The following is a 20,711-nucleotide window of genomic DNA, read 5'->3' on the forward strand; positions in this document are numbered from 1 at the left end:
TGCAAGATCAGTCTCATGAGTCAGTTAAGACCAGGTAACTTGTAAAAAATAGTCCCTATGGAAGAGTTTGTTGGTTATCAAAGTCAGAACTGATCCCAATTATCAACTTGCCATGAAATCAAGTACAACACATAACCCAAAGTCAAACCTAAACCTTGATTCTGACTTCAGAGTCTTTGGAGTCCCTGCAGAGGGAATGAAAGCATAGGATTATAGAATTTAGAACTGGAAGGGCCTTAAGAGATTATCTAGTCAACTCCTCCCCAAAGTAGTAGAAGATGGGATTTAATAGTTAAGGGAGGAGATTTACTTTGTTTATAGGGTCTTATGAGTCTTTATGAGGTTTCTGTATTTTTGGTGGGGGTAGTGATAAGGATGGGATCTAGACCCCAAAAAGGAAAAACCCTAGACTTTCCCACTTGGCCAAATCTCTGGCGTTTGCCTGAGGCTATAATCCCATCAACTGGCCTTTTGTTACTGCCCACACCCAACTTCCCAATTCTGTTATTAACCTAGCCTAGCCCGCAGTCCTCTTCCCTCCCTATGGCCCCAGGCCACTTCTCACCCTTAATCCTATCTAGGTTCCATTCTCCCTTGGCCATGTGATCCAGGTCCCCAGAGTTCTATTACCTCGTATACCACTTGGCCACTCCTAGATTCCTCCTGCAGTCTTTCTGTATATAAGGTCCACCTTGTCTTCATTAAGATGCTCAGATTCTTATAATCTAGCCACTGCTTAGATTCTTATAATCTAGCCACTAGATACTCAGATTCCTTGACAGTCTGGCTAATATGTCGGATCTTTAATAAACCTTGTCTTTGGTTAAAAGAAGGCTTGGGTCGAATTCTTTTGGGCAAGACCCATGTGTCGTGATTTTGGGGTCCCAGCACTCCCAAACCTCTAGAGCTCATCAATTAGTACATAAGCTCTTACATGCCTAATGTTTGCATTGTTATTTTGAGTACTTGTATAAGGAGTGGGGTCAATTTTACTTATATCTGTGGGGCTATATTCTGTGATTTCCAAGAAGCAACTCAGTGTGGAAGCAATATGAACCAAAAAGAATTATGATTTTTGGAGGCCACCCCCAAGATTAAATCCATTCTATAAACACTGAGATAGGGGGTGCTGGGCCATGGATTATCTCTTATTACCCATCTTCATGCATTCTTCCTTCTAGTCAAACTGTCAACCAGCTGTTCCTGGTTCCCTACCTCCCCCCCACACATATGGAATGCATTTCCCTTTCAGGTTACAGAATCTATAACTTCCTTCAAAACACAGCTCAGGTGTCACCTCCTCTGAGGCCTTTCTTGATTTCCTGTTATTAGAATTCTCTCTTTCTTGAAACGATTTTGTGTATGCCCCGTATTATGTTTCCTTTATGTGCATCTCGAGGCACTGTTTTTTTTTTTCCCTTGGCATCCCTAGCACCCAGCACAAGAGTCTTGCAATGGTAAGTACTTAACAATTTGAATTTGAATTTTACAGATGAAGGTTTTGAAGATGAGAAGAATGAAATCTTTCCAACCTCACACAGCTGGTAGGTCACAAAGCCAGAACACAAATTCAGGTTTTCTGATTCTTAATTTATTTTTCTTTACCTTAAGCTCCGTTGCTTGTTCAGATGAAGGGTTAGGGCTAGTACAGACCCCAGCCTCAATTCCACTAAAACCAGGGACTCTTAGGGGTCAGCAGCTACACACATCTCTCACCTGATGAGTTTGTTCATTTAAGGGCATCGAGGTTGATCAGCAGAAGGCAACCTTGAGTCTGGAAGACCCTAGTTCAAATCTTGCCATTGATACCAGGTAAGCAAATCACTTAACCTCTCTCACTCTAGCTTTCTTCTGTAAAATGCACAATAATTCGCACCTACTTCATAGGATTGTTGTAAGGATCAAATAAGATATTATGTGTAAAATACTTTGAAAACCTTCTAGTACACACTAGCAAATATTTTGGAAAGGGGGCAGGGCTCTGAAAGAAAAGTTGTATCACTAATGTTCCATCAGAGGGGGTGGGTCAGTGCAAGGATAGCTGCATTTGGACGGAAATTCAGATCCTAGCTCTGCCAATTACAGTCTGACCTTGGCCAAGTAATTTCACCCCTCCAGACCTCGGTTTTCTCATCTGAGACCAAGGGGCTCGGACTAGATGACCTCAAAGGTCGTCCACGGTCTGATGGAGAGAAGAACCAAGGGCGCCTCACATAGGTCAGGGAGGAAGGAGGGTTTGAAAAGCTGCTTCTGGGTCACCTCGGCTTCCGAAGGGCTCTCTGTCTCCTCCTCTAAATAAGATTTAACTGGCCCGCCCTGGGCCTTGACGTACGTGCTCGGGGTGGGGGGAGGCCGGGGCGGGCCGGAAGTGTTAGGATGATGGTTTGGGGTCATTTGCATCCCAACAGTGTGTAAGGCTCCCTGGGGAGTTCCTACAGGCATTACAAGTCTTGTGAGGCTCGCCGGTAGTTACGTTTTGGGAGGGCAGGGGCTGGAGAGGCCCTCGCAGGTCACGCTGTCGGACGCACGTCCCTGCATTCCCCGCTTCATCTGGGATCGTGCGGGGCGGCGCCGAGCATCAGTAGGTAGAGTGGACCTTGGCGCAGGTAACTGCAGGGTGGGATTCGGAGTTCCATCGAGCTCCTGGTAGGTGCTCTGGCCGTTGCAGCTTCCATTGTCCGGGCCCCTGAAGCTCCCGGGGAAGTGGCAGCAGCTGCCAGGCGGAGACCTGCTTCAGGAGCGGAGCGGGGTGGGGGGTGGGGAGGGGAGGTGTTGCGGGGAGGATGAAGGTTGCCTAAGCCGGATGGGTCAAGCCCCGCCTTCCTTCCTCTGCGTTCCCCAGTTAGTTCCCAGATCCCCCTTTTCCGGTGGTGGGCTTCCCAGGACTAGGGAGGATTGAAACCACTGGTCACCCAATCTGGGCGAGCCTGAGCTAACCAGCTGCAGGAATGCAAACAGCAGAAGGCAGGCCTGTGTCTAATCCTGAGAGCAAAGCTCTGGGAGGGCTTCCTAGGGAGGGAGTAGAGCCCTGGGGCTGCTCTCTCCTTTTCTCGCCTGCGGTCACGTATCTGATATTCTTACAGCTGCATCTCAGGGCTTTTTTTCGAGCCTGTTCCAGCCTCCAGGACTATGAGCGTGGGCTTCATTGGGGCCGGCCAGTTGGCCTTTGCCCTCGCCAGGGGCTTCACTGCAGCAGGTAGGAGACGGGGACCCTGGAGGATGGCGGGGTTCTGAGTTAGTTAGAAGTTATACTCAGCTACCCTAAGCTCCTCAGTGTATTGAGGAGATGAGATGCATCGGACACTTACTAGCTCTGTGACCCTGGACAAGTCATTTATGGGGTCACTTTGTATTGGACATAATTGAACAACAAATCCCAAATAACTGAGAACGCGTGAAAACTGGGAAGTGATGATGCCAGGAATAGGAATGGATCCGTACAGCGAGGGGCTGGAGTGTGAGGAACAGAAATGTTTGTCATTGACTTTTAGGGTTCAGAACTACCCCAGCCCCTGCCACAGCCCAGCTTGGAACTGAAACAGCTTTGTCTTCTCTAGGCATCCTGGCTTCCCACAAGATAATGGCTAGCACTCCCAATATGGACCTGCCTACAGTTTCTGCACTCAGGGTAGGTGTGAATAGTGGGGAGAAAATAAGGTGGGTACATCTGTCCCCCCAAACTAAGTTGCTTGATTCCAGGGTGGCTCATGGACAAACCAAGTTTCAGGTTTGGCCCAATTTCTCAGTCTCAGCACAGAACCCTGGCAGGGGTTGGTAAACAAGTATACCTGGCCTGTTGCAGAATGTTATGGAAGGAATATCTCAAAGGCAATGTGGTATAGTTGATAGAGAACTGGTCCTAACATATAATAATAGTAACATTTATAGAGCATTTTTACCTATGTTATCTCATTTGATCCTTACAACAATCCCATGAGGTAGTGTGCTGTGAGCATCAGATGAGGAGTGAGGCTGAGAACCTGTCTGAGGCAGAATTCAAATTCTCATCTTCTTGACTTCAAGTTCAGGACTGTATCCATTGTGCAGCTTAGCTTCCAGGAGGACCTGAAGTCTGCATCTGAAATATACTGGCTGTGTGACCCAGGGCAAGTCACTTCATGCTTAGTGCTCTAGGGAGTTACTGCAGACTCTTAATAGAAATGGGGCGACACTAAGCCCTACTTTACATCAAACCTGAATTCATTCCTTGGCAGTTCCTGGGCATTGCTTCTAGTTTTGCCCTCTGGAGCCAGCCAACACATGGCCTGTTCCAATACTTGAAGACAGTTATAATTCTTCTGTTCAACAGGTAAAATTCAACAAACTTTAAGTGCTTACTGTGTGCTGGATCCTAGGGACATAAGCTCTTTTCAATGCAAAAATTCCTTAGTTCCCTAATTCCCTAGTTCCTCCAAGGGCTGGAGGACCTTCCCATTATGGTCCTGACCATCCTCCTCTGAATGCTCTAAAATTTATCAATAAATGTCCTTCCTAAAATATGGCACTTGGACTGAGGTTGGACAGGGAAGAGGACACTGGGACTGTCACCTCTCTATTCCTAGAAATTCTGTCTCTCTAAATGCTGCCTAGAGTACATTAGTTTTTATTTTTCTTATCTTTTTTTATTGATACATTTTGTTTTTTATAATACCTTTATTTCCAAATCTATCCCTCCCTTCTTCTGTACGCATAGAATAAGAAATATTTTAAAAGAAAAAGAGAAAGTTCAGCAAAACCAATGAATCCACCAAGCTTGACAGTAGATACTTTATTCTACACCCGTGATCCCCTGACTCTTAAAAGAAGGGAGTACATTTTCCCAGCTTTTCTATGGGGCTCAGTTTGGTCGCTATGGTTTTCCAGCATTCAGTTTTCTTTTGGCTGTAGTCACTGTGTATGTTGTCCTCCTGGTTCTTCTTACTTTTCCTTCTATCCATTTGTCTTCCTCTGCTTCTCTGAATTCTTCATGTTCAGTTGTGTCTTATTCCATTCATTTTAGAGGCAGATGGGTGGTACAATGGATTGAGCACTCTACTTGTAATCAGAAAGATCTGAGTGTTCAGATGTAGCCTCAGATGCTCACTAGCTGTGTGACCCTAAACCACTCACTTCACCTCTGTCTGCCTCAGTTTTCTCACCTGTAATATGGGGATAATAGCACCCACTTCCTAGGGTTGTTGTAAGGACAGAATGAGATAATATTTGCAAAGTGCTTTGCAAACCTTAAAACTAAATACATGCTATTACTTTTTAACTACAGTATGTTTAGCCAATTCCCCAGTCAATGGTGATCTGTCTACTTTGTTTCTAGTTTTTTGTTTCCACAGAAAAGGGTTGCTATGAATTATTTGGTGCATATTAGTTTTTTTGGCTGTTATTATTACACTGTTAACTCAGAGAGCTTGTGCTCTACTAAGATACCCAGATCTATTTGCAAGTGAATGGCTGTCAGGCCATACCTCTTGTATTTGTGAAATTAATTTTTTGAACCCATATATAAGAATTTGCATTTAAACCTATAAAATTGGATCTTCTTAGATTTGATCCAGATGTCAAAATCCTTTTGGATCCTATGTCATTCAGTGTATTAGTTATTCCTTTCAGATTTATATTGTCTGCAGATTTGTTAAGCAGGCCATCTATGTCTTAATCTAATTCAGTCAATTGACTAGTATTTATTAAGGTCCTGCTATGTGCCAGGCACTGTGCTAGCCTGAGAGTACAAAGGTAAAAAACAAACAGTCCCTGAGTAGTCTCAGAGGGAAGGCACTGAGATTAAGGAAGACTAGGGATGGTTTCTTGCAGAAGATAGGATTTTAGCTGGGACTTAAGGGAAGCCAGGAGACAGAGATGAGGCGATAAAGCATTTCAGGCTTGAGAGACAGTCAGTGGAAATGCTCAGAGTCAGGAGATGAAGAGTCATGTTCAAGTCAGTGCCTCTGGATTGCTGAACTTGTTAAACAGCAAAGGGCCAAGCACAGAGCCTAGAATCACTCCACTAAAGCCTTCCTTTCAAGTTAACATCAAATAATATCATTTGACCCCAAATTTAGTGCTCTATTCACTATGCTAAACTGCCTCAAGTTGGGTTAGGGTGTCTAACATAGGGAGTGGCCTTTGTTTCCCTTTTAAAATTCTATTAGTAGGGGCTTTCAAACTCCAAACCCCAACATTGAAAGCATTGTGGGCCTAATGGACAAGTGACCTAGATTGGGAGGTAGAGCTATCATGCTATTACCAGTTTTGCCTCTAACTGAGTGATAGGACACGTTTTGTGTTCCATTGCTAGGTCCAGGCTTCCATCCATTCAGCAGATACTAATAACTTATGGCATGGAAATGCTCTTGGGTTCTTGCCAGCAGAGCACGAGCCCTGTCTGGTCCAACAAAGCTGGAAAGGTTTTTGAGCATGTCCTGGGGATAAATTATGTCTGCCATCTAAATATTACCTTGGCTTAGTAAATAGACACTCATCACCAGCATGTTGACCAATAAATGAGCAATTCTTTGGCCATGGTGAGCCAGAAAACTATATGTATGATACTATGTGCAGGGGAAAGATACAAAGAAAAATGTAGCACATCCTTGCCCTCAAGAAGGCTACCATCTAGTAAGGAGAACAAAATAAATAAATATACCACTTGGGACATTAAGTGGATAAGAAGAATGTAAAGTGTGGTGTTAATGAGATAATACATATAAAATGCTCTGCAAACCTTAAAGCACAATATAAGTGATAATTACTGTGATAATGATGATGCCTCAGATTACCAACCATATTTCACATAGTCAAGACTTTACCTGGGGGAGCCAAGATGGCGGAGGGAAAGCAGTGACTTGTTTGAGCTCTCCTCCCAAACCCTTCCAAATACCTATAAAAAATGGCTCTAAACAAATTCTAAAGCAGCAGAACCCACAAAAAGACAGAGTGAAACAAATTTCCAGCCCAAGACAGCCTGGATGGTTGATCAGAAAGGTATATCACACTGGGCTGGGAGAGGAGCATAGTAAGGTGTGGGCGTGCAGGCCACAGCTTACCTGGAGCAGGCCTCAGAGGACTGAATCGTGGGCAGCTGTGGCAGTTTCCAGACTTCTCAACCCATGAACGCCAAAGACAACTTGGAAGGTCAGTGGGAAAAGTCTGTGACTGTGGTGAGAGAAGGAGCTAGGTCTCAGCCACTCCCGGGGCCGCAGCTGTTTACTGAGCGTCCTGCCCACAGACTGAGGGGGAATCATGTGGCTGATCAGAGGGGGATTACAGGGATCTCTTTGCCAGTGCTGAGGCAGGAATCTCTTGTTTTACTGGTGCTTAGATCTGGGTCACAGTTCTGAGGGGCAGTCCTGAGGCGAGGAGGAATACTGGTGTGGTGAAGCTTGTTGTGGCGGTGGAGAGAAAACACCTCGCCCCTTATCATAACACCTTGGAAGAAGTGAAAATTTTCAGGTCCCTAGAAGTACCTCTGAAAACAGCTGTACACACCTGCCGAAGCTTGGGACAGTACATTCTCCACATTGGAAACAGACTTTTACCTTAACAAAGAGTTTAAAACTCAAGTAATTGGCTGGGATCATGAGTAAGCAGTGCAAAACAAATCAGACTATATTATAATACTTTGGTGACAAAGAAGATCAAAACATACAACCAGAAAAAGACAACGAAGCCAAAGCTCCTACATCCAAAGCCTCCAAGAAGAATATGAATCAGTCCCAGGCCTTGGAAGAGCTCAAAAGGGATTTTGAGAAGCAGGTAAGAGAAGTAGATGAAAAACTAAGAGTTTTGCAAGAAAATCATGAAAAACAAGTCAACAGCTTGCTAAAGGAGACCCAAAAAAATACTGAAGAAAATAACACCTTGAAAAATAGCCTAACCCAAATGGCAAAAGAGGTCCAAAAAGCCAATGAGGAGAAGAATGCCCTAAAAAACAAAATTGGCCAAATGGAAAAGGAAGTCCAAAAGATTACTGAAGAAAATACTTCCTTAAAAATTAGAATAGAGCAAATGGAAGCTAATGACTTTATGAGAAATCAAGACACTGTAAAACAAATCCAAAAGAATGAAAAAATAGAAAACAATGTGAAATGTCTCATTGGAAAAACAACTGACCTGGAAAATAGATCCAGGAGAGAGAATTTAAAAATTATTGGACTATCTGTAAGCCATGATCAAAAAAAGAGCCTAGACATCATCTTTCAAGAAATTATCAAGGAAAACTGCCCTGATATTTTAGAACCAGAGGGCAAAATAGAAATGGAAAGAATCTACCAATCTCCTCCTGAAAGAGATCCCCAAAGGAAAACTCCTAGGAATATTGTGGCCAAATTCCAGAGTTCCCAGGTCAAGGAGAAAATATTACAAGCAGCCAGAAAGAAACAATTCAAGTATTGTGGAAACACAATCAGGATAACACAAGATTTAGCTGCTTCTACATTAAGGGACCGCAGGGCATGGACTATAATATTCTGGAGGGCAAAGGAGATAGCATTACAACCAAGAATCACCTACCCAGCAAAACTGAGTATAATTCTTCAGGGGAAAAAATAGTCATTCAGTGAAATAGAGGACTTTCAGGCATTCTTGATGAAAAGACCAGAGTTGAATTGAAAATTTGATTTTCAAATACAAGACTTGAGTGGAACATGAAGAGGTAAACAGGAAAGAGACAATCATAAGAGACTTATTATGGTTCAACTGTTTACATTCCTGCATGGAAAGATGATATTTGTGACTCATGAGACCTTTGTCAGTATTAGGGTAGTTGGAGGGAAAAAATTATATATGTGTGTATATATAGATATAGATAGATAGATAGAGGGCACAGGGTGAGTTGAAGATGAAGAGGTCATATCTGGAGAATAAAATTAGGGGTGAGAGAGGATTATACTAGGAGAAGAAGAGAGGGAGAGGTAGAATGGGATAAATTATCTCACAAAAAAAAACCAAAACAAAAGAAAAGGCTCTTACAGTGGAAGGGAAACAGGGGAAGGTGAGAGGGAATGAGTGAATCTTATTCTCATAGAATTTGACTTAAGGAGAGAATAACATACTCAATTGGGTGTGGAAATCTGTCTTACCCTATGGGAAAATGGGGGGGGAAGGGGACAAGAGAGTAGGGGGATGATAGAGAGGAGAGCAGATTGGGAAAGGGGGTAATCAGAAGCAAGTACTTCTGAGGAGGATTAGGGTCAAAAGAAAGAATAGAATAAATGGGGGGGTGGGATAGGATTAAGGGAAATAGAGTTAGTTTTTCACAGCATGTCTACTATGGAAGTGTTTTGCATAACTGCACATATATAACCTATATTTAGTTGCTTGCCTTATCAATGAGGGTTGGTGGGGAGGAAGGAAGGGAGAAAATTTGGAACCCAAAGTTTTAAAAACACATGTTTAAAAAAATGTTTTCATATGCAACTGGGAAATAAGAAATACAGGAAATGGGATACAGAAATCCATCCTGCCCTACAGGAAAATTGAAGGGGAAGGGGATAAGAGAAGTGGGGGAGAGATAGAAGGGAAGGCAGACTAGGGGAAGGGGTATTCAGAATGCATGCCATCTTGGGGTGGGGGGAGGGGCGAGATGGGGTGAAAATTTGGAACTCAAAATCTTGTGGAAGTAAATGTTGAAAACAAAAAAAAATAAATAAATAAATTATCAAGACAAAAATAAAAAAGACTTTACCTGGCAAAGTGTTTTGCCATTTCTGGCTCATGATAGGATCCTAGTGTAGAGAGTCTTATTTTCCAAGGAGTAGAATAGAAAGCCACTTGGCCTCCCCCGGGAAGGAGACATCTAACATCTCTCTCTTCCTTCCTCTCCTTTTTCCGGCCCATTAATAGCAACAACAGGGGATTTGGAAGGAATGAGAGGGCATTATAGAAAGATAAGGATACTAAATTTGTTTTCTGCTGATTAGAGAGAGGCCAGGCTAGTGACCTAACTGTCCCTTTGGGAAAGTCCTGAATCTGGGTGGGCCATTCTAGCTCTTGAATCTAATTTTCAGTTCCTGAACCTGTTACTTCCTGCAGAAGATAGGTGTGAAGCTGACCCACCACAACAAGGAAACAGTGCAGCACAGTGATGTGCTCTTCCTGGCTGTCAAACCTCACATTATTCCCTTCATCCTGGATGAGATTGGGTCTGATATCAAGGACAGACACATCGTGGTCTCCTGTGCTGCTGGTGTCACGATCAGCTCCATTGAGAAGGTACCACAACTCTCCTTCCTGCCCCTGAATGGGAAAAGGTCAGGCTCCCAAGGTGCTGGGGCACAAGCACTCAGTGACTGGTAGGGAGAGGAGTTTGGAATGGCAAGTTGGGATGGGGAGAGGCATCAGGAAATCAGAACTGGGAGTTTATTTTATTTCTTTCCTCAGAAATTGACAGCATTCCAGCCAGCCCCCAAGGTCATTCGATGTATGACCAACACCCCTGTACTGGTCCGGGAAGGAGCCACAGTATATGCCACTGGTACCCATGCCCTGGTGGAGGATGGGAAACTCCTAGAACAGCTCATGAGCAGTGTGGGCTTCTGCATAGAAGTGGAAGAGGACCTGATAGATGCCGTCACAGGACTCAGTGGCAGTGGTCCTGCCTATGTGAGAGCTGGAACTGGGTGGGGGGCAAGGGAAATGAGAGGGCTCCTGGTAAACTCGCTTCTTCCTTCCTTTAAGAACTCTGAATGGGAGAAATCTTGGGGTATACTAATTTGGAACTTTGGAGATCAGTTGCTTACTAAACATTTATTAAGCACCTATAAGCACTGGGAATACAAAAAGGAGACAGTCCCTGCCCTCAAGTTGCTTATAATCTTCTGGGGGAAGACTGCACACAAAAGGAAGCTGACGAGGGAAGGGACAGGGTAGGGGAAGTTGCCTGGGATCATGATGGAAAAGTCAGAAATCCCAAAGTAATACCACCAGGTGAGAAAGGAGTAGATTTTTTGAGCTAAGCTCCATGGTTCCACTCTCCAATAAGAGGAACAGAAAGTAGTGATGAGGTGGAGTCCCAAGACTAATGGGATTTTAAAGGATGATCAAGTTTTCCCAATATTGAGCTACTTGAGGCATGGTGGAAAGGCAGGGAGCAAGGCTAAGGTTTAGTCACTGGTCTTCAGTAGTCTTTCCTGGCTGGGTCCTTGGCCAGTCCTCCCTGCTGTGGGCAGAACTAATAGGGGAAGGGTTAGATTCCTGGGATTATGTCCAATAACTTTAGGGAACAGGTTCCCTTAAGAGGGCCATCAACGTGCCCCTCCCATCCTTTCCCATACAGAACTTATTCTTTTCCTCTGCAGGCATTTATGGCCTTGGATGCACTAGCAGATGGTGGGGTGAAGATGGGCCTCCCAAGGAGACTGGCAGTCCGCCTGGGTGCACAGGCCTTACTGGTCAGTATCCCTGCCTCTCTTCTTCTGCCTTTTGTTTGCATGACATATTACAGGGTTCCTCTTGTGCTTCATCGTGGTACATAGGTGAATATCTTGGAGTGAGGGTGGTAAGGGGAGGTCTTGGGGAAAAAGAGCTCTTGGCTGTAATGCAGGCTTGCATGACTTGTCATGGATTCCTTTAGCAATCTCGTGAAGCTTATGGACCCCTTCTTAGAATAATGTTTAAATTCATAAAATGAAACATATGGGATTACAAAAGAAACCAAAGATATTGACCATAATTGCCAAAATTTTGTTTTTAAAAAACAAGTTAATGGACCTCAAGTTAAGAAACCTTGTCCTGTTCTCTCACTTAGTGACTGTATTCCTTTCTCTGTTTCTTTTTACTCCTGTAAGGGAGCTGCTAAGATGCTCCTGGACTCAGAGCAGCATCCCGGACAGCTCAAGGACAATGTTTGCTCCCCTGGGGGAGCCACCATTCATGCTTTGCACTTCTTGGAAAGTGGTGGTTTTCGATCTTTACTCATCAATGCTGTTGAAGCCTCCTGCATCCGGACCAGGTAGGTTCAACTCTCCCTCCTCATCTCCTGGTCACTCTCTCCCCAGAAGAGGCCCTGTAGCCCAGGCCTGCCCTGCCTCATCAGTAACCTTCTAGTTGCCTGTATGTTTTTTCAGCGGTTCAGCTGGTTTATGCATATACTATATATTGATTACAGAGATCCCTTACCATCTCCTTTGAGATGGGACAGATGAGACAAGCAGAATGAATCAGACAAACGCATCCCATTCACATCTTGTTCTTTTTGTAGTTAGGGGCAGGGCAGCAATTTTGGAAGTTTCAAGTCCCAGGGACTGAATCGGGCTCCATGACGGTTTCTCTGCCCTCTCCTTCAGTGACAGTTCTAATACCACTGCTGCCTGACCCCCTTAATATCCTCTCTGCAGGGAGCTACAGTTCATGGCTGACCAAGAGAAGATCTCCCCAGCTGCCATAAAGAAAACCCTCCTAGATAAGGTGAAGCTGGAGGTGCCTACTGTTTCTACACACTCACTTTCCAGTGGAGTCAAGTTGTTTAATCATACCCAGGCCCCTGGAGGGAAGAAGGATTGAGATGGATTTGCCTCCCATTTACCTAGTCTGACACCCATCCCCCTTCTCTGCCCTCAAGGTACTTACTGAGCTCCTAGCCAGCTCTAGTCCCTAGTACTTGGAGAGACGAATCTCTAGCAGTAATAAAACGGTAATAAAACTACTTTAAATCTCTTTACATCAGTGTAGAGATGGACCTAGGTGCCTTGATTTAACTAGATTTTAAGTAATCTTTTCTCTCTTATGGATGGAAGGCAGAAAAGCTAGGAGTAGTTTTTAGTGCAAAGAGTGAAGAAACAATGTAATTACTTGAGTTCGAATGAAAGATACCAGATTGTACTTGTGGGTTTTTTTAAAAATCATGATTGGGTTATAACAAGCATTCTTGCTAATTGTTTCAATAAAATTCTTTTTATTTTTAAAGAAGATGAGTAAAAACATGCTAATATTTCCCTTCCAATTAACCATGTCTAAAGCTAAAGCCAGCTGCTATTCAGACCACATGGGCACCAGCCCTGTTTATCTTCATAGTGGACAAAGTCCATGAGAGGAGAGTTGGGGGGAAGGTTTCCCAGTGCTGGTACCTCATCATTCCCCCCTGAAACAAATGGAACCCAAATTCCTTTGGGGTAAGGAGCAAAGGTCTCGGCTTGGGCCCATACCCCATCATTCCCACACTAGGCTTTGGAATAGGAAGATGAAAAAATACAGTTCCTGCCCTTATAATTTGTAAATACATTAATTCAAGGAATTTACAAGTTAGTAAAGGAATTAATGCACTTACACAAATAAACTACAGTGTGATTATGCAGATCAAATGGGGTAGAAGAGATTGGAGAGGAATAGGAGCAATCAGGGAATGTCATAGGTATAGTTATACTTGAGCAGGATTTTAAAGGAAGGGATACATTTGAACAAAGATATAGAAAAGTATTATAATGTGCAAATGCTTGGAGATGCAAAATGGCCCCTGGTCCAGTTGGGCCACAATGCTGAATATGTGAAGGGGAATAGCAAGAAATATATTTGTAAAGGAGGGGTTGAACCCAGTTGTGGAAGGAATTGCATTTATTCAGCATTTGACAAACTTTTAAAGCACCTACTATGTGCAAAGCAGCAAATCTTGTGCTGTAAATTAAGGAAATTGCACTTGAACTGTGACTTGAAGGGAGCTAAGATGAGGAATATGTGCAGTAAAGGTCCAATTCCAAGTTGGAGGAACAGCAAAAAGGCTAGTTGGGAAGGAATGCAGAAGGAGGAGGAATGAGATACAGTTATCCTTAAGTAATGAAGAACTGATAAAGGGTTTTTAGCAGGGGTAGTAATGAGATCAGGGCTTGCATTTAGAAGGTAGTTTTGGCAATATAATGAATTACGTTTGGAGAGGGGAAAGACTGTGGGCACGGAGACTCATTAGGAAGCTATTAAAATAGTCCATCATCAACACTGACATTTATTAAACATATACTCAACACTATGCTGGGAGTTGGAAGAGAGATCAAGTTTAGATAATAAACAGTTATACTTCCAGGGAGCTAACAGTCTGCGGTGGAGGTGGGGGACAGGGAGAAACAGCAAGCTATATAGATATAATAGGGAAGGGAGTAAGTATTTATATAGTGCCTACCATGTACTGGTCACTGTGCTAAGCACCTTACAAATATAATCTTATTTGATCCTCACAAAAACTCGTAGGTGATAAAGGTATTGTTATTATCCTTATTTTATAGTTGAAGAAACTGAGGCTGATGTTTATTGTCCTTCTTGAAGAGGACCATGACATCAGGAAGATGATGCCATGACTTGCAAGTGAATTGGATTTTAGGGAGGGCTGTGTAAGGTCACCAGCCTCACTTTCTCCCCTTCTCAGGGCTATCACATCAAAGAAGACATTCTAAAACAAAACTGATATTGTCACTGTCTCCAATTAAAAATCTGATAATTTCTATCCAGTCTTCACAAGATTGAAGGACAAGATAACTCTGGTCTAAAATGCCTAGGTTTGAACACTATTGTGAACCTTGAGGGCCATAATTCTGGAAAGGGAAAATGGTGAGAATTCTGTTCCATTGAAGAGACTAGAAGTACTTTGGGATGGAGGAATTCTCACCTTTTGAGGGAGGGGTAAAAAGGAGCTTAAAGGGAGAAGGTGTGAAAGAAGACACCATCAAGTCAGTTCTCAAGTCTTTGTGGCAGAATTCTGAGGAAGGAGCTTTATCCTTTCTGAGTAGAATATCTAAGAAAGGAATCAGAATTAAGTTTCTCTTAAAAAAATCTTTATATTAAAAAAAAGACATCTTGATATACTCAGTGAATCATAACAGTGAGAGGGGACAAAAATTAGAGACTGAGGGGGAAAATGTCAAAGTTTAATATGTGTGTTGGTTATGGGAGGAGGCAGTTTGGAGGACACAGATGATGTTTGGGGGTTTTCCTTGCTCTGTTTTCCATCTCAGAACATCAGAATAGTTCTGAGGCTTGGAAATGAGATAAATTATTGCTAAATGACCCAATTAGGAGACCTTTGCAAGTATTAAGAGGAAGTAAAAATGTTTTCTTCAAGAGATGGTGATGCTGAATTGTGGGATTAGAAGAAGGGTGAAAACTCAGCCCTACAGCAGAGCCTGGAAGCCCTCTCAAAAAATAGGAGTTCTCACCTTTGGGGGGGGTGGAGTAAAGGGAGGGGCTAAGCAGAGGAAGCCACATAAAAAGACTCCCACAACTCAGTGCTTCTATCTTTTGCTGCCAGAGCTCAAGGGGAAGAGCTAGCATTATTTCTCCTGAGAGGAATATCAGAGAAGGAAAGAATCAGAGGCCTAGGAACATGGATGCAAGAGACTTAATTGAAAACCTCAAGGTAGATCTCACTTGTTCCATCTGCCTGAGCTACTTCACTGACCCAGTGATTGTCAAATGTGGCCATAGCTTTTGCATAAAGTGTCTTCTCCAGTGCAGGGAGGGAGTCGATGAAACCTTAACCTGCCCAGAGTGCAGAAGAGTCATCAAATACAATGACTTCGTGCCCAACGAGAACCTGCACAATTTGTCAATAGCTGGTAAAGTGCTGAGATCCCATTTGCTGCAGAGTGTGGTGGTCCTGACCACCTGTGATCAACACGGGGAAAAAGAGAAGTTCTTCTGTGAGGAAGACGAGAGGCTCCTCTGCAATTCCTGCTTATTAGCCCCAGAGCATAAGGATCACAAAGTCCTTCCCTTGGAAACAGCTTCTGGGAAATGCAAGGACAAGCTCCAGGAGACAAGGACTGCCCTACAGAAAAAAGAAGAGGAATTTAAAACTGCATTCGACAAAATGAAAAGGAGAGAGAGACGCTGTAAAGAGGAAACCTACACTTTGAAACAGTCAGTTATTTCCGAATATGGGAAAATGCACCAGTTCTTATGGGATGAAGAATATCAGTACTTGAAGAGACTGGATAAGGAATCCACAGACAACCTGGTCAAACTGGAGAAGAGTAAGGCCAGGCTGTCCCAACAAATCCAGAATCTGCAACAAATTATTTTAGAAGTAGAGGAGAATTTGAACAAGATGCCCTTGGAAATGCTGCAGGACATGACAAGCACTTTGGAAAGCAGTGAGGAGCTGCTGCTTCCAGAACCAGAGCTTGCCTCACCTGGCTTGACCTCCTACCCCATCACAGGCTTGAGGGAAGTGCTGTTAAGTTTCCAGAGGGATATAACTCTTGATCCTGAATCAGCCAATCCTCACCTCATCCTGTCTGAGGACTTGAAGAGGGTCCAGTATGGAAGTGTCCCTCAGGACCTGCCTGACCACAAAGGGAGATTTGACTATGCTCTTGCTGTTTTGGGGGCCCAGACCTTCACCTATGGCAAACACTATTGGGAAGTGGAGGTGGGTGATAAGACAGAGTGGGAATTGGGCATCTGTAAAGATTCAGTCGGCAGAAAAGGGAAACTCTCCTCCTCATCTGAGGGTGGAAGGACCCTAGCAGACTGTACATCTGGAAATAGTTTCTTCCTTGTGAATTCACAAAATGGCTTCCAATTGAGGCAGCCTGTACACAAAGTAGGCATTTTTCTTGATTATGAAAAGGGACATATAGCATTTTATGATGTCACAGCCAGATCCCTTATCTATAGTCTCTCAAATACAGTCTTTGAAGGGCCTCTCTGCCCTTATTTCTCTTTTGGAATTCCTAATGAAGGAAGTACCCCAGGATCACTCATTATCTGCCCTGGGGGTAATCAGTTAGAGGACCATCAATGATGCTAATTACTAAGGGTGTCTCAATGAAAGTGGCTGAACTTGATATTGAAAATAACATAGATGGCACAGTGGGTAGAGCACTGGCCCTGAAGTCAGGAGGACCTGAGTTCAAATCTGGCCTTAGACCAAACACTTGACACTTCCCAGGTGTGTGACCCTGGGCAAGTCAGCTAATCCTAATTGCCTAAAAAAAAAAAAAAAAAAAAAAAAGGAACGAAAATAATGTTTTCCATCACTAATGTGAAAATATGTTTAATATGAATGTAAATGTATAGCCTATATCAGATTATGCACCATCTTGGGGAGGGTGGTGAGGAGGAAGGGGGAGAAAAATTTTAAACTCGAAAGCATATGGAAGTGATTATTGATAAATCAAAATAAATTAATAAAAAAAATAATGTTCTCTTTATTTAAACTTATATCAAAATGGTCAATAAAGTGATGATTATTAAAACCATGAATAATAAAGTCTCTCTTGTTTATACTTCGTATATAAAAAAAGTATGGGGCCTTTTTTTTTTTTTTAAAGGTAACTGATCTGCAAGCACCTAAATTGGAGATCAGCTGGAAAGGGGGTAGAAAAGCAAGGAAGGGGCAGCTAGGTGGCGCAGTGAATAGAGCACCAGCCCTGGATTGAGGAGGACTTGTGTTCAAATCTGGCCTCAGACACATAAGACCTACTATCTGTGTGACCCTAGGCAAGTCACTGAACCCCACTGCCTAAGAAAAAAAAAAAAAGGCAACAGGAAAGAAGGACTGAGGGGAGAAAAAGTAGAGACAATAATTTTCAAGTAGAGAAGGATGAAGAGGGAAATTTAGAATTCTAAATGAATAAATAAACAAGCAAACAAAAAAATAAGTAAAAGAGAATGGTTCTCTTAGATGAAGTTCTACGAAGATGGGTATGGAAAGCTTATTCCCTGAGTGAGAGACAAGACAAAATGAAGACCATAGTATACTTAAGGAATTTCCACTGAATCAGGAAATATAAGACATCTACCAAAATAAAGGTATTATGAATGATTATAATAAATAAGACCTCAACAAATGAGAAGATAAAAAATTGAGGCATGACATTTTACCAAATATACTTTGATTGCTACCTTCTCTTTTTATACCCTTGTTCTCCCCTTGTAAACCTTCCTCACTCTTCTCAGAGTTGTGGTTGTTGTTGGTCCTTTGTTCTGGAATGGGATTATGACATCAGGAAGATGATGCCATGATTTGCAAGTGAATTGAATTTAACTGAGGAAGGGCTGAGCAAGGTCAACAGCCTCACTTTGTCCTCTGGAGCCATCTGGGGCCAGTGGCAAGATACAGATTAGGATGACTGGAGATGGCCCCCAAAGAAACTGAGGCAAACAGAGGCCAAGTGACATGCCCAGGATCACACATCTAGTTAAGTGTGTGATTTGAATTTGAACTCGGGTTTTCCTGACTCCAGGCCTAACATTTTATCTACTGTACCACTTAGCTGCCTAATATATTCTATTGCATGGATAAGTTCATTAGAGAGTTACAAATCAAAATGCTATGGAAGGGTGGGAAAGGGAAAGGGGAATGGAGGGGAAAGTCAGTACTAAATAGTGTTATCAAAAAAAGTTTCTTGGAGAAATTAAAATTGAGCAAGGAGGAAAAACTAGGGTGAGAATGGATTAATAATATTGTGGAGGTAGAATCAACAGGAATTCACAACTGATTCTTTGTGAGGGAGAAGGGAAGAGTTAAGATTCCCAGTTTTGATTCTGGGAAAATGACAAGAAATGAATCCATTAATAAAAATGGGGAAATTAGAGGGAGAAAAGGGGCAAATTTGAGGAAAGGAAAAGAATTGAGCTCAAGTACATGTTGATTCAGAGGTGTTAATGAATACTATGCAGGTAGATGTGTCTGGCAAGTAATTGGGGATTTGAGATTGGAGGTCAAGGAAGAGATCAAGGTTAGAGAAAAAGATATGGGAGGCTTCTGAATACCTACACTCATTGAAGCCAGGGCCAAAAGAGAGACTGTAGAGAAAAGAGGATCAGAGCTGGAACCCAGGGAGATAGCTACACTTGGGGGCATGAAGGGCAAGTAAGAAAGGAAAATAAGCATTAGTAGGAGGTCAACAAGGACAGAACAAGTATAGAAATGCCGGGGGAATTGACTGTAGAGACTGGGACCAAGGATGTGGCATATGGTATCTGTCAGGCATGGTAGATAAGTTAACAAGTTTTGCTGAACTGCCTTTTTTCTTTTAAAAATTTTGTTACAATGTTACAATTTAAAATTTGATGGTTCATTGGGTTGAGGAGCCAGGAAAGATATATTCAGAAGTTAATGTAACATACAAATAAAAGATACCAATTTTTTAAAAAATGAAATTGAGGGAAAAGAGAGTATTAAGAAAGGGGTGGCCTATAAGTAACATCAAATAATGCAAAAAAGGTAAGCAGAATGAGGACAAGAGGAAAGGACTTGGAGATCAGGAAGTCTTCCATAACCTCTGAGAGAAGAGTCACTAGTGTGGTAGGGATGGAAGCCGAACTATTAATATGTTAAAGAGTAAGTGGATAGCAAAGAAATGGAAGTAGTGAGCCTAGAGCACTTTTAAAAAAGTTATTGAAAAAGATGACAGTATGAGGAATGGTTTTTTAAAACTCATTTCCAGTATGATATTGAACAACAGTGATGATAATGGACATTCTTGTTTCACCCCCAATCTTTTTGGAAATACTTCTAGCTTGTATCACATCACACCTATCAGATTGGCCAATGTGACAAAACAGGAAAATGATCAATGTTGGAGAAGATGTGGGAAAATTGGAACACTAATGCATTGTTGGTGGAGTTGTGAAATGATCCAACCATTCTGGAGAGCAATTTGGAACTATACCCAAAGGGCTATAAAAATGTGCATACCCTTTGATCCAGCAATAGCGCTTCTAGAGCTGTATCCCAAAGAGATCATACAAATGGGAAAAGGACCCACATGTACAAAAATACTTATAGCAGCTCTTTTTGTGGTGGCAAAGAATTGGAAATTGATGGGATGCCCATCAGTTGGGGAATGGCTGAACAAGTTGTGGTATATGAATGTAATGGAATACTATTGTGCTACAAGAAATGAATGAGTAGGCAGACTTCAGAGAAACCTGGAAAGACTTGTTTGAACTGATGTTGAGTAAAGTGAGCAGAACCAGGAGAATGTTATACACAGTAACAGCCATGTTATGTGATGACTAAGGCTGATAGACTTAGCCTTTCTCAGCAATGCAAGGATCTAAGATATCTCCAAAGGTCTCATGATGGAAAATGCTATCACATCACTAATGTGAAAATGTTTAATAGGAATGTATAAGTATATGTATAGCCTATATCAGATTATGCGCTGTCTTGGGGAACAATGGGGAAAAGGAGAAGGAGAAAAATTTTAAAACTCAAAAGCTTATGGAAGTGATCATTGATAAATCAAAATAAATTAATAAAAAAATTAGAATAAAAAATTATTCATTTCCATTAGTATCTTTTTTTCACATTACCTTAATTTCCAAATATATCCTTTCTCTGTCCCCTATCCAGACAACCACTCCAAGTAACAAAGAACCATTCCAAGTAGCAAAAACAAATAAACAGCAAACATAAACAAACAAAAAAAATCAAGTCAGCAAAACCAACCAATACAACAATGATATTTGACAATATTTGTGATATTCTACAACCAGTTTGCAAAGAAAGGAGGGAGGTGCATTTCTTCACCCTTCTCCAGGGCCAAGATTAATCATTATAATTACACATCATTCAGTTTCAAATTTCTTTCCATTTATATTGCTGTTGTCATTATGTATATTGTTGTCCTGGTTCTGCTTTACTCTGCACCTATTCATATAAATCTTCATATTCATCATTCCTTATAGCACAGTAATATTCCATTACATCCACATGCCACAATTTGTTTTGCCAATTCTCAATTAGTAAGCTTTTATACAGTTTCTAGCTCTTTGCTACCACCAAA

General features: G+C 42.2%; 1 protein-coding gene across 1 annotated transcript; it reads left to right on the plus strand.

The window, feature by feature from the left end:
* Nucleotides 1-2,384: 2,384 nt before the first annotated feature.
* Nucleotides 2,385-12,846, plus strand: LOC114049921 (pyrroline-5-carboxylate reductase 2). Its single transcript, XM_027871381.1, has 8 exons — nt 2,385-2,606; nt 3,084-3,196; nt 3,558-3,628; nt 10,024-10,203; nt 10,372-10,593; nt 11,289-11,381; nt 11,778-11,941; nt 12,327-12,846. Exons 2-8 carry the CDS (start codon nt 3,130-3,132, stop codon nt 12,490-12,492), a joined length of 963 nt encoding a protein of 320 aa, XP_027727182.1. The 5' UTR covers nt 2,385-2,606; nt 3,084-3,129; the 3' UTR covers nt 12,493-12,846.
* The last annotated feature ends 7,865 nt before the right edge of the window (nt 12,847-20,711 follow it).

This window comes from Vombatus ursinus, unplaced genomic scaffold (genome assembly GCF_900497805.2).
Source record: "Vombatus ursinus unplaced genomic scaffold, bare-nosed wombat genome assembly UNPS02014798.1, whole genome shotgun sequence".
Lineage (NCBI taxonomy): Eukaryota > Metazoa > Chordata > Mammalia > Diprotodontia > Vombatidae > Vombatus > Vombatus ursinus.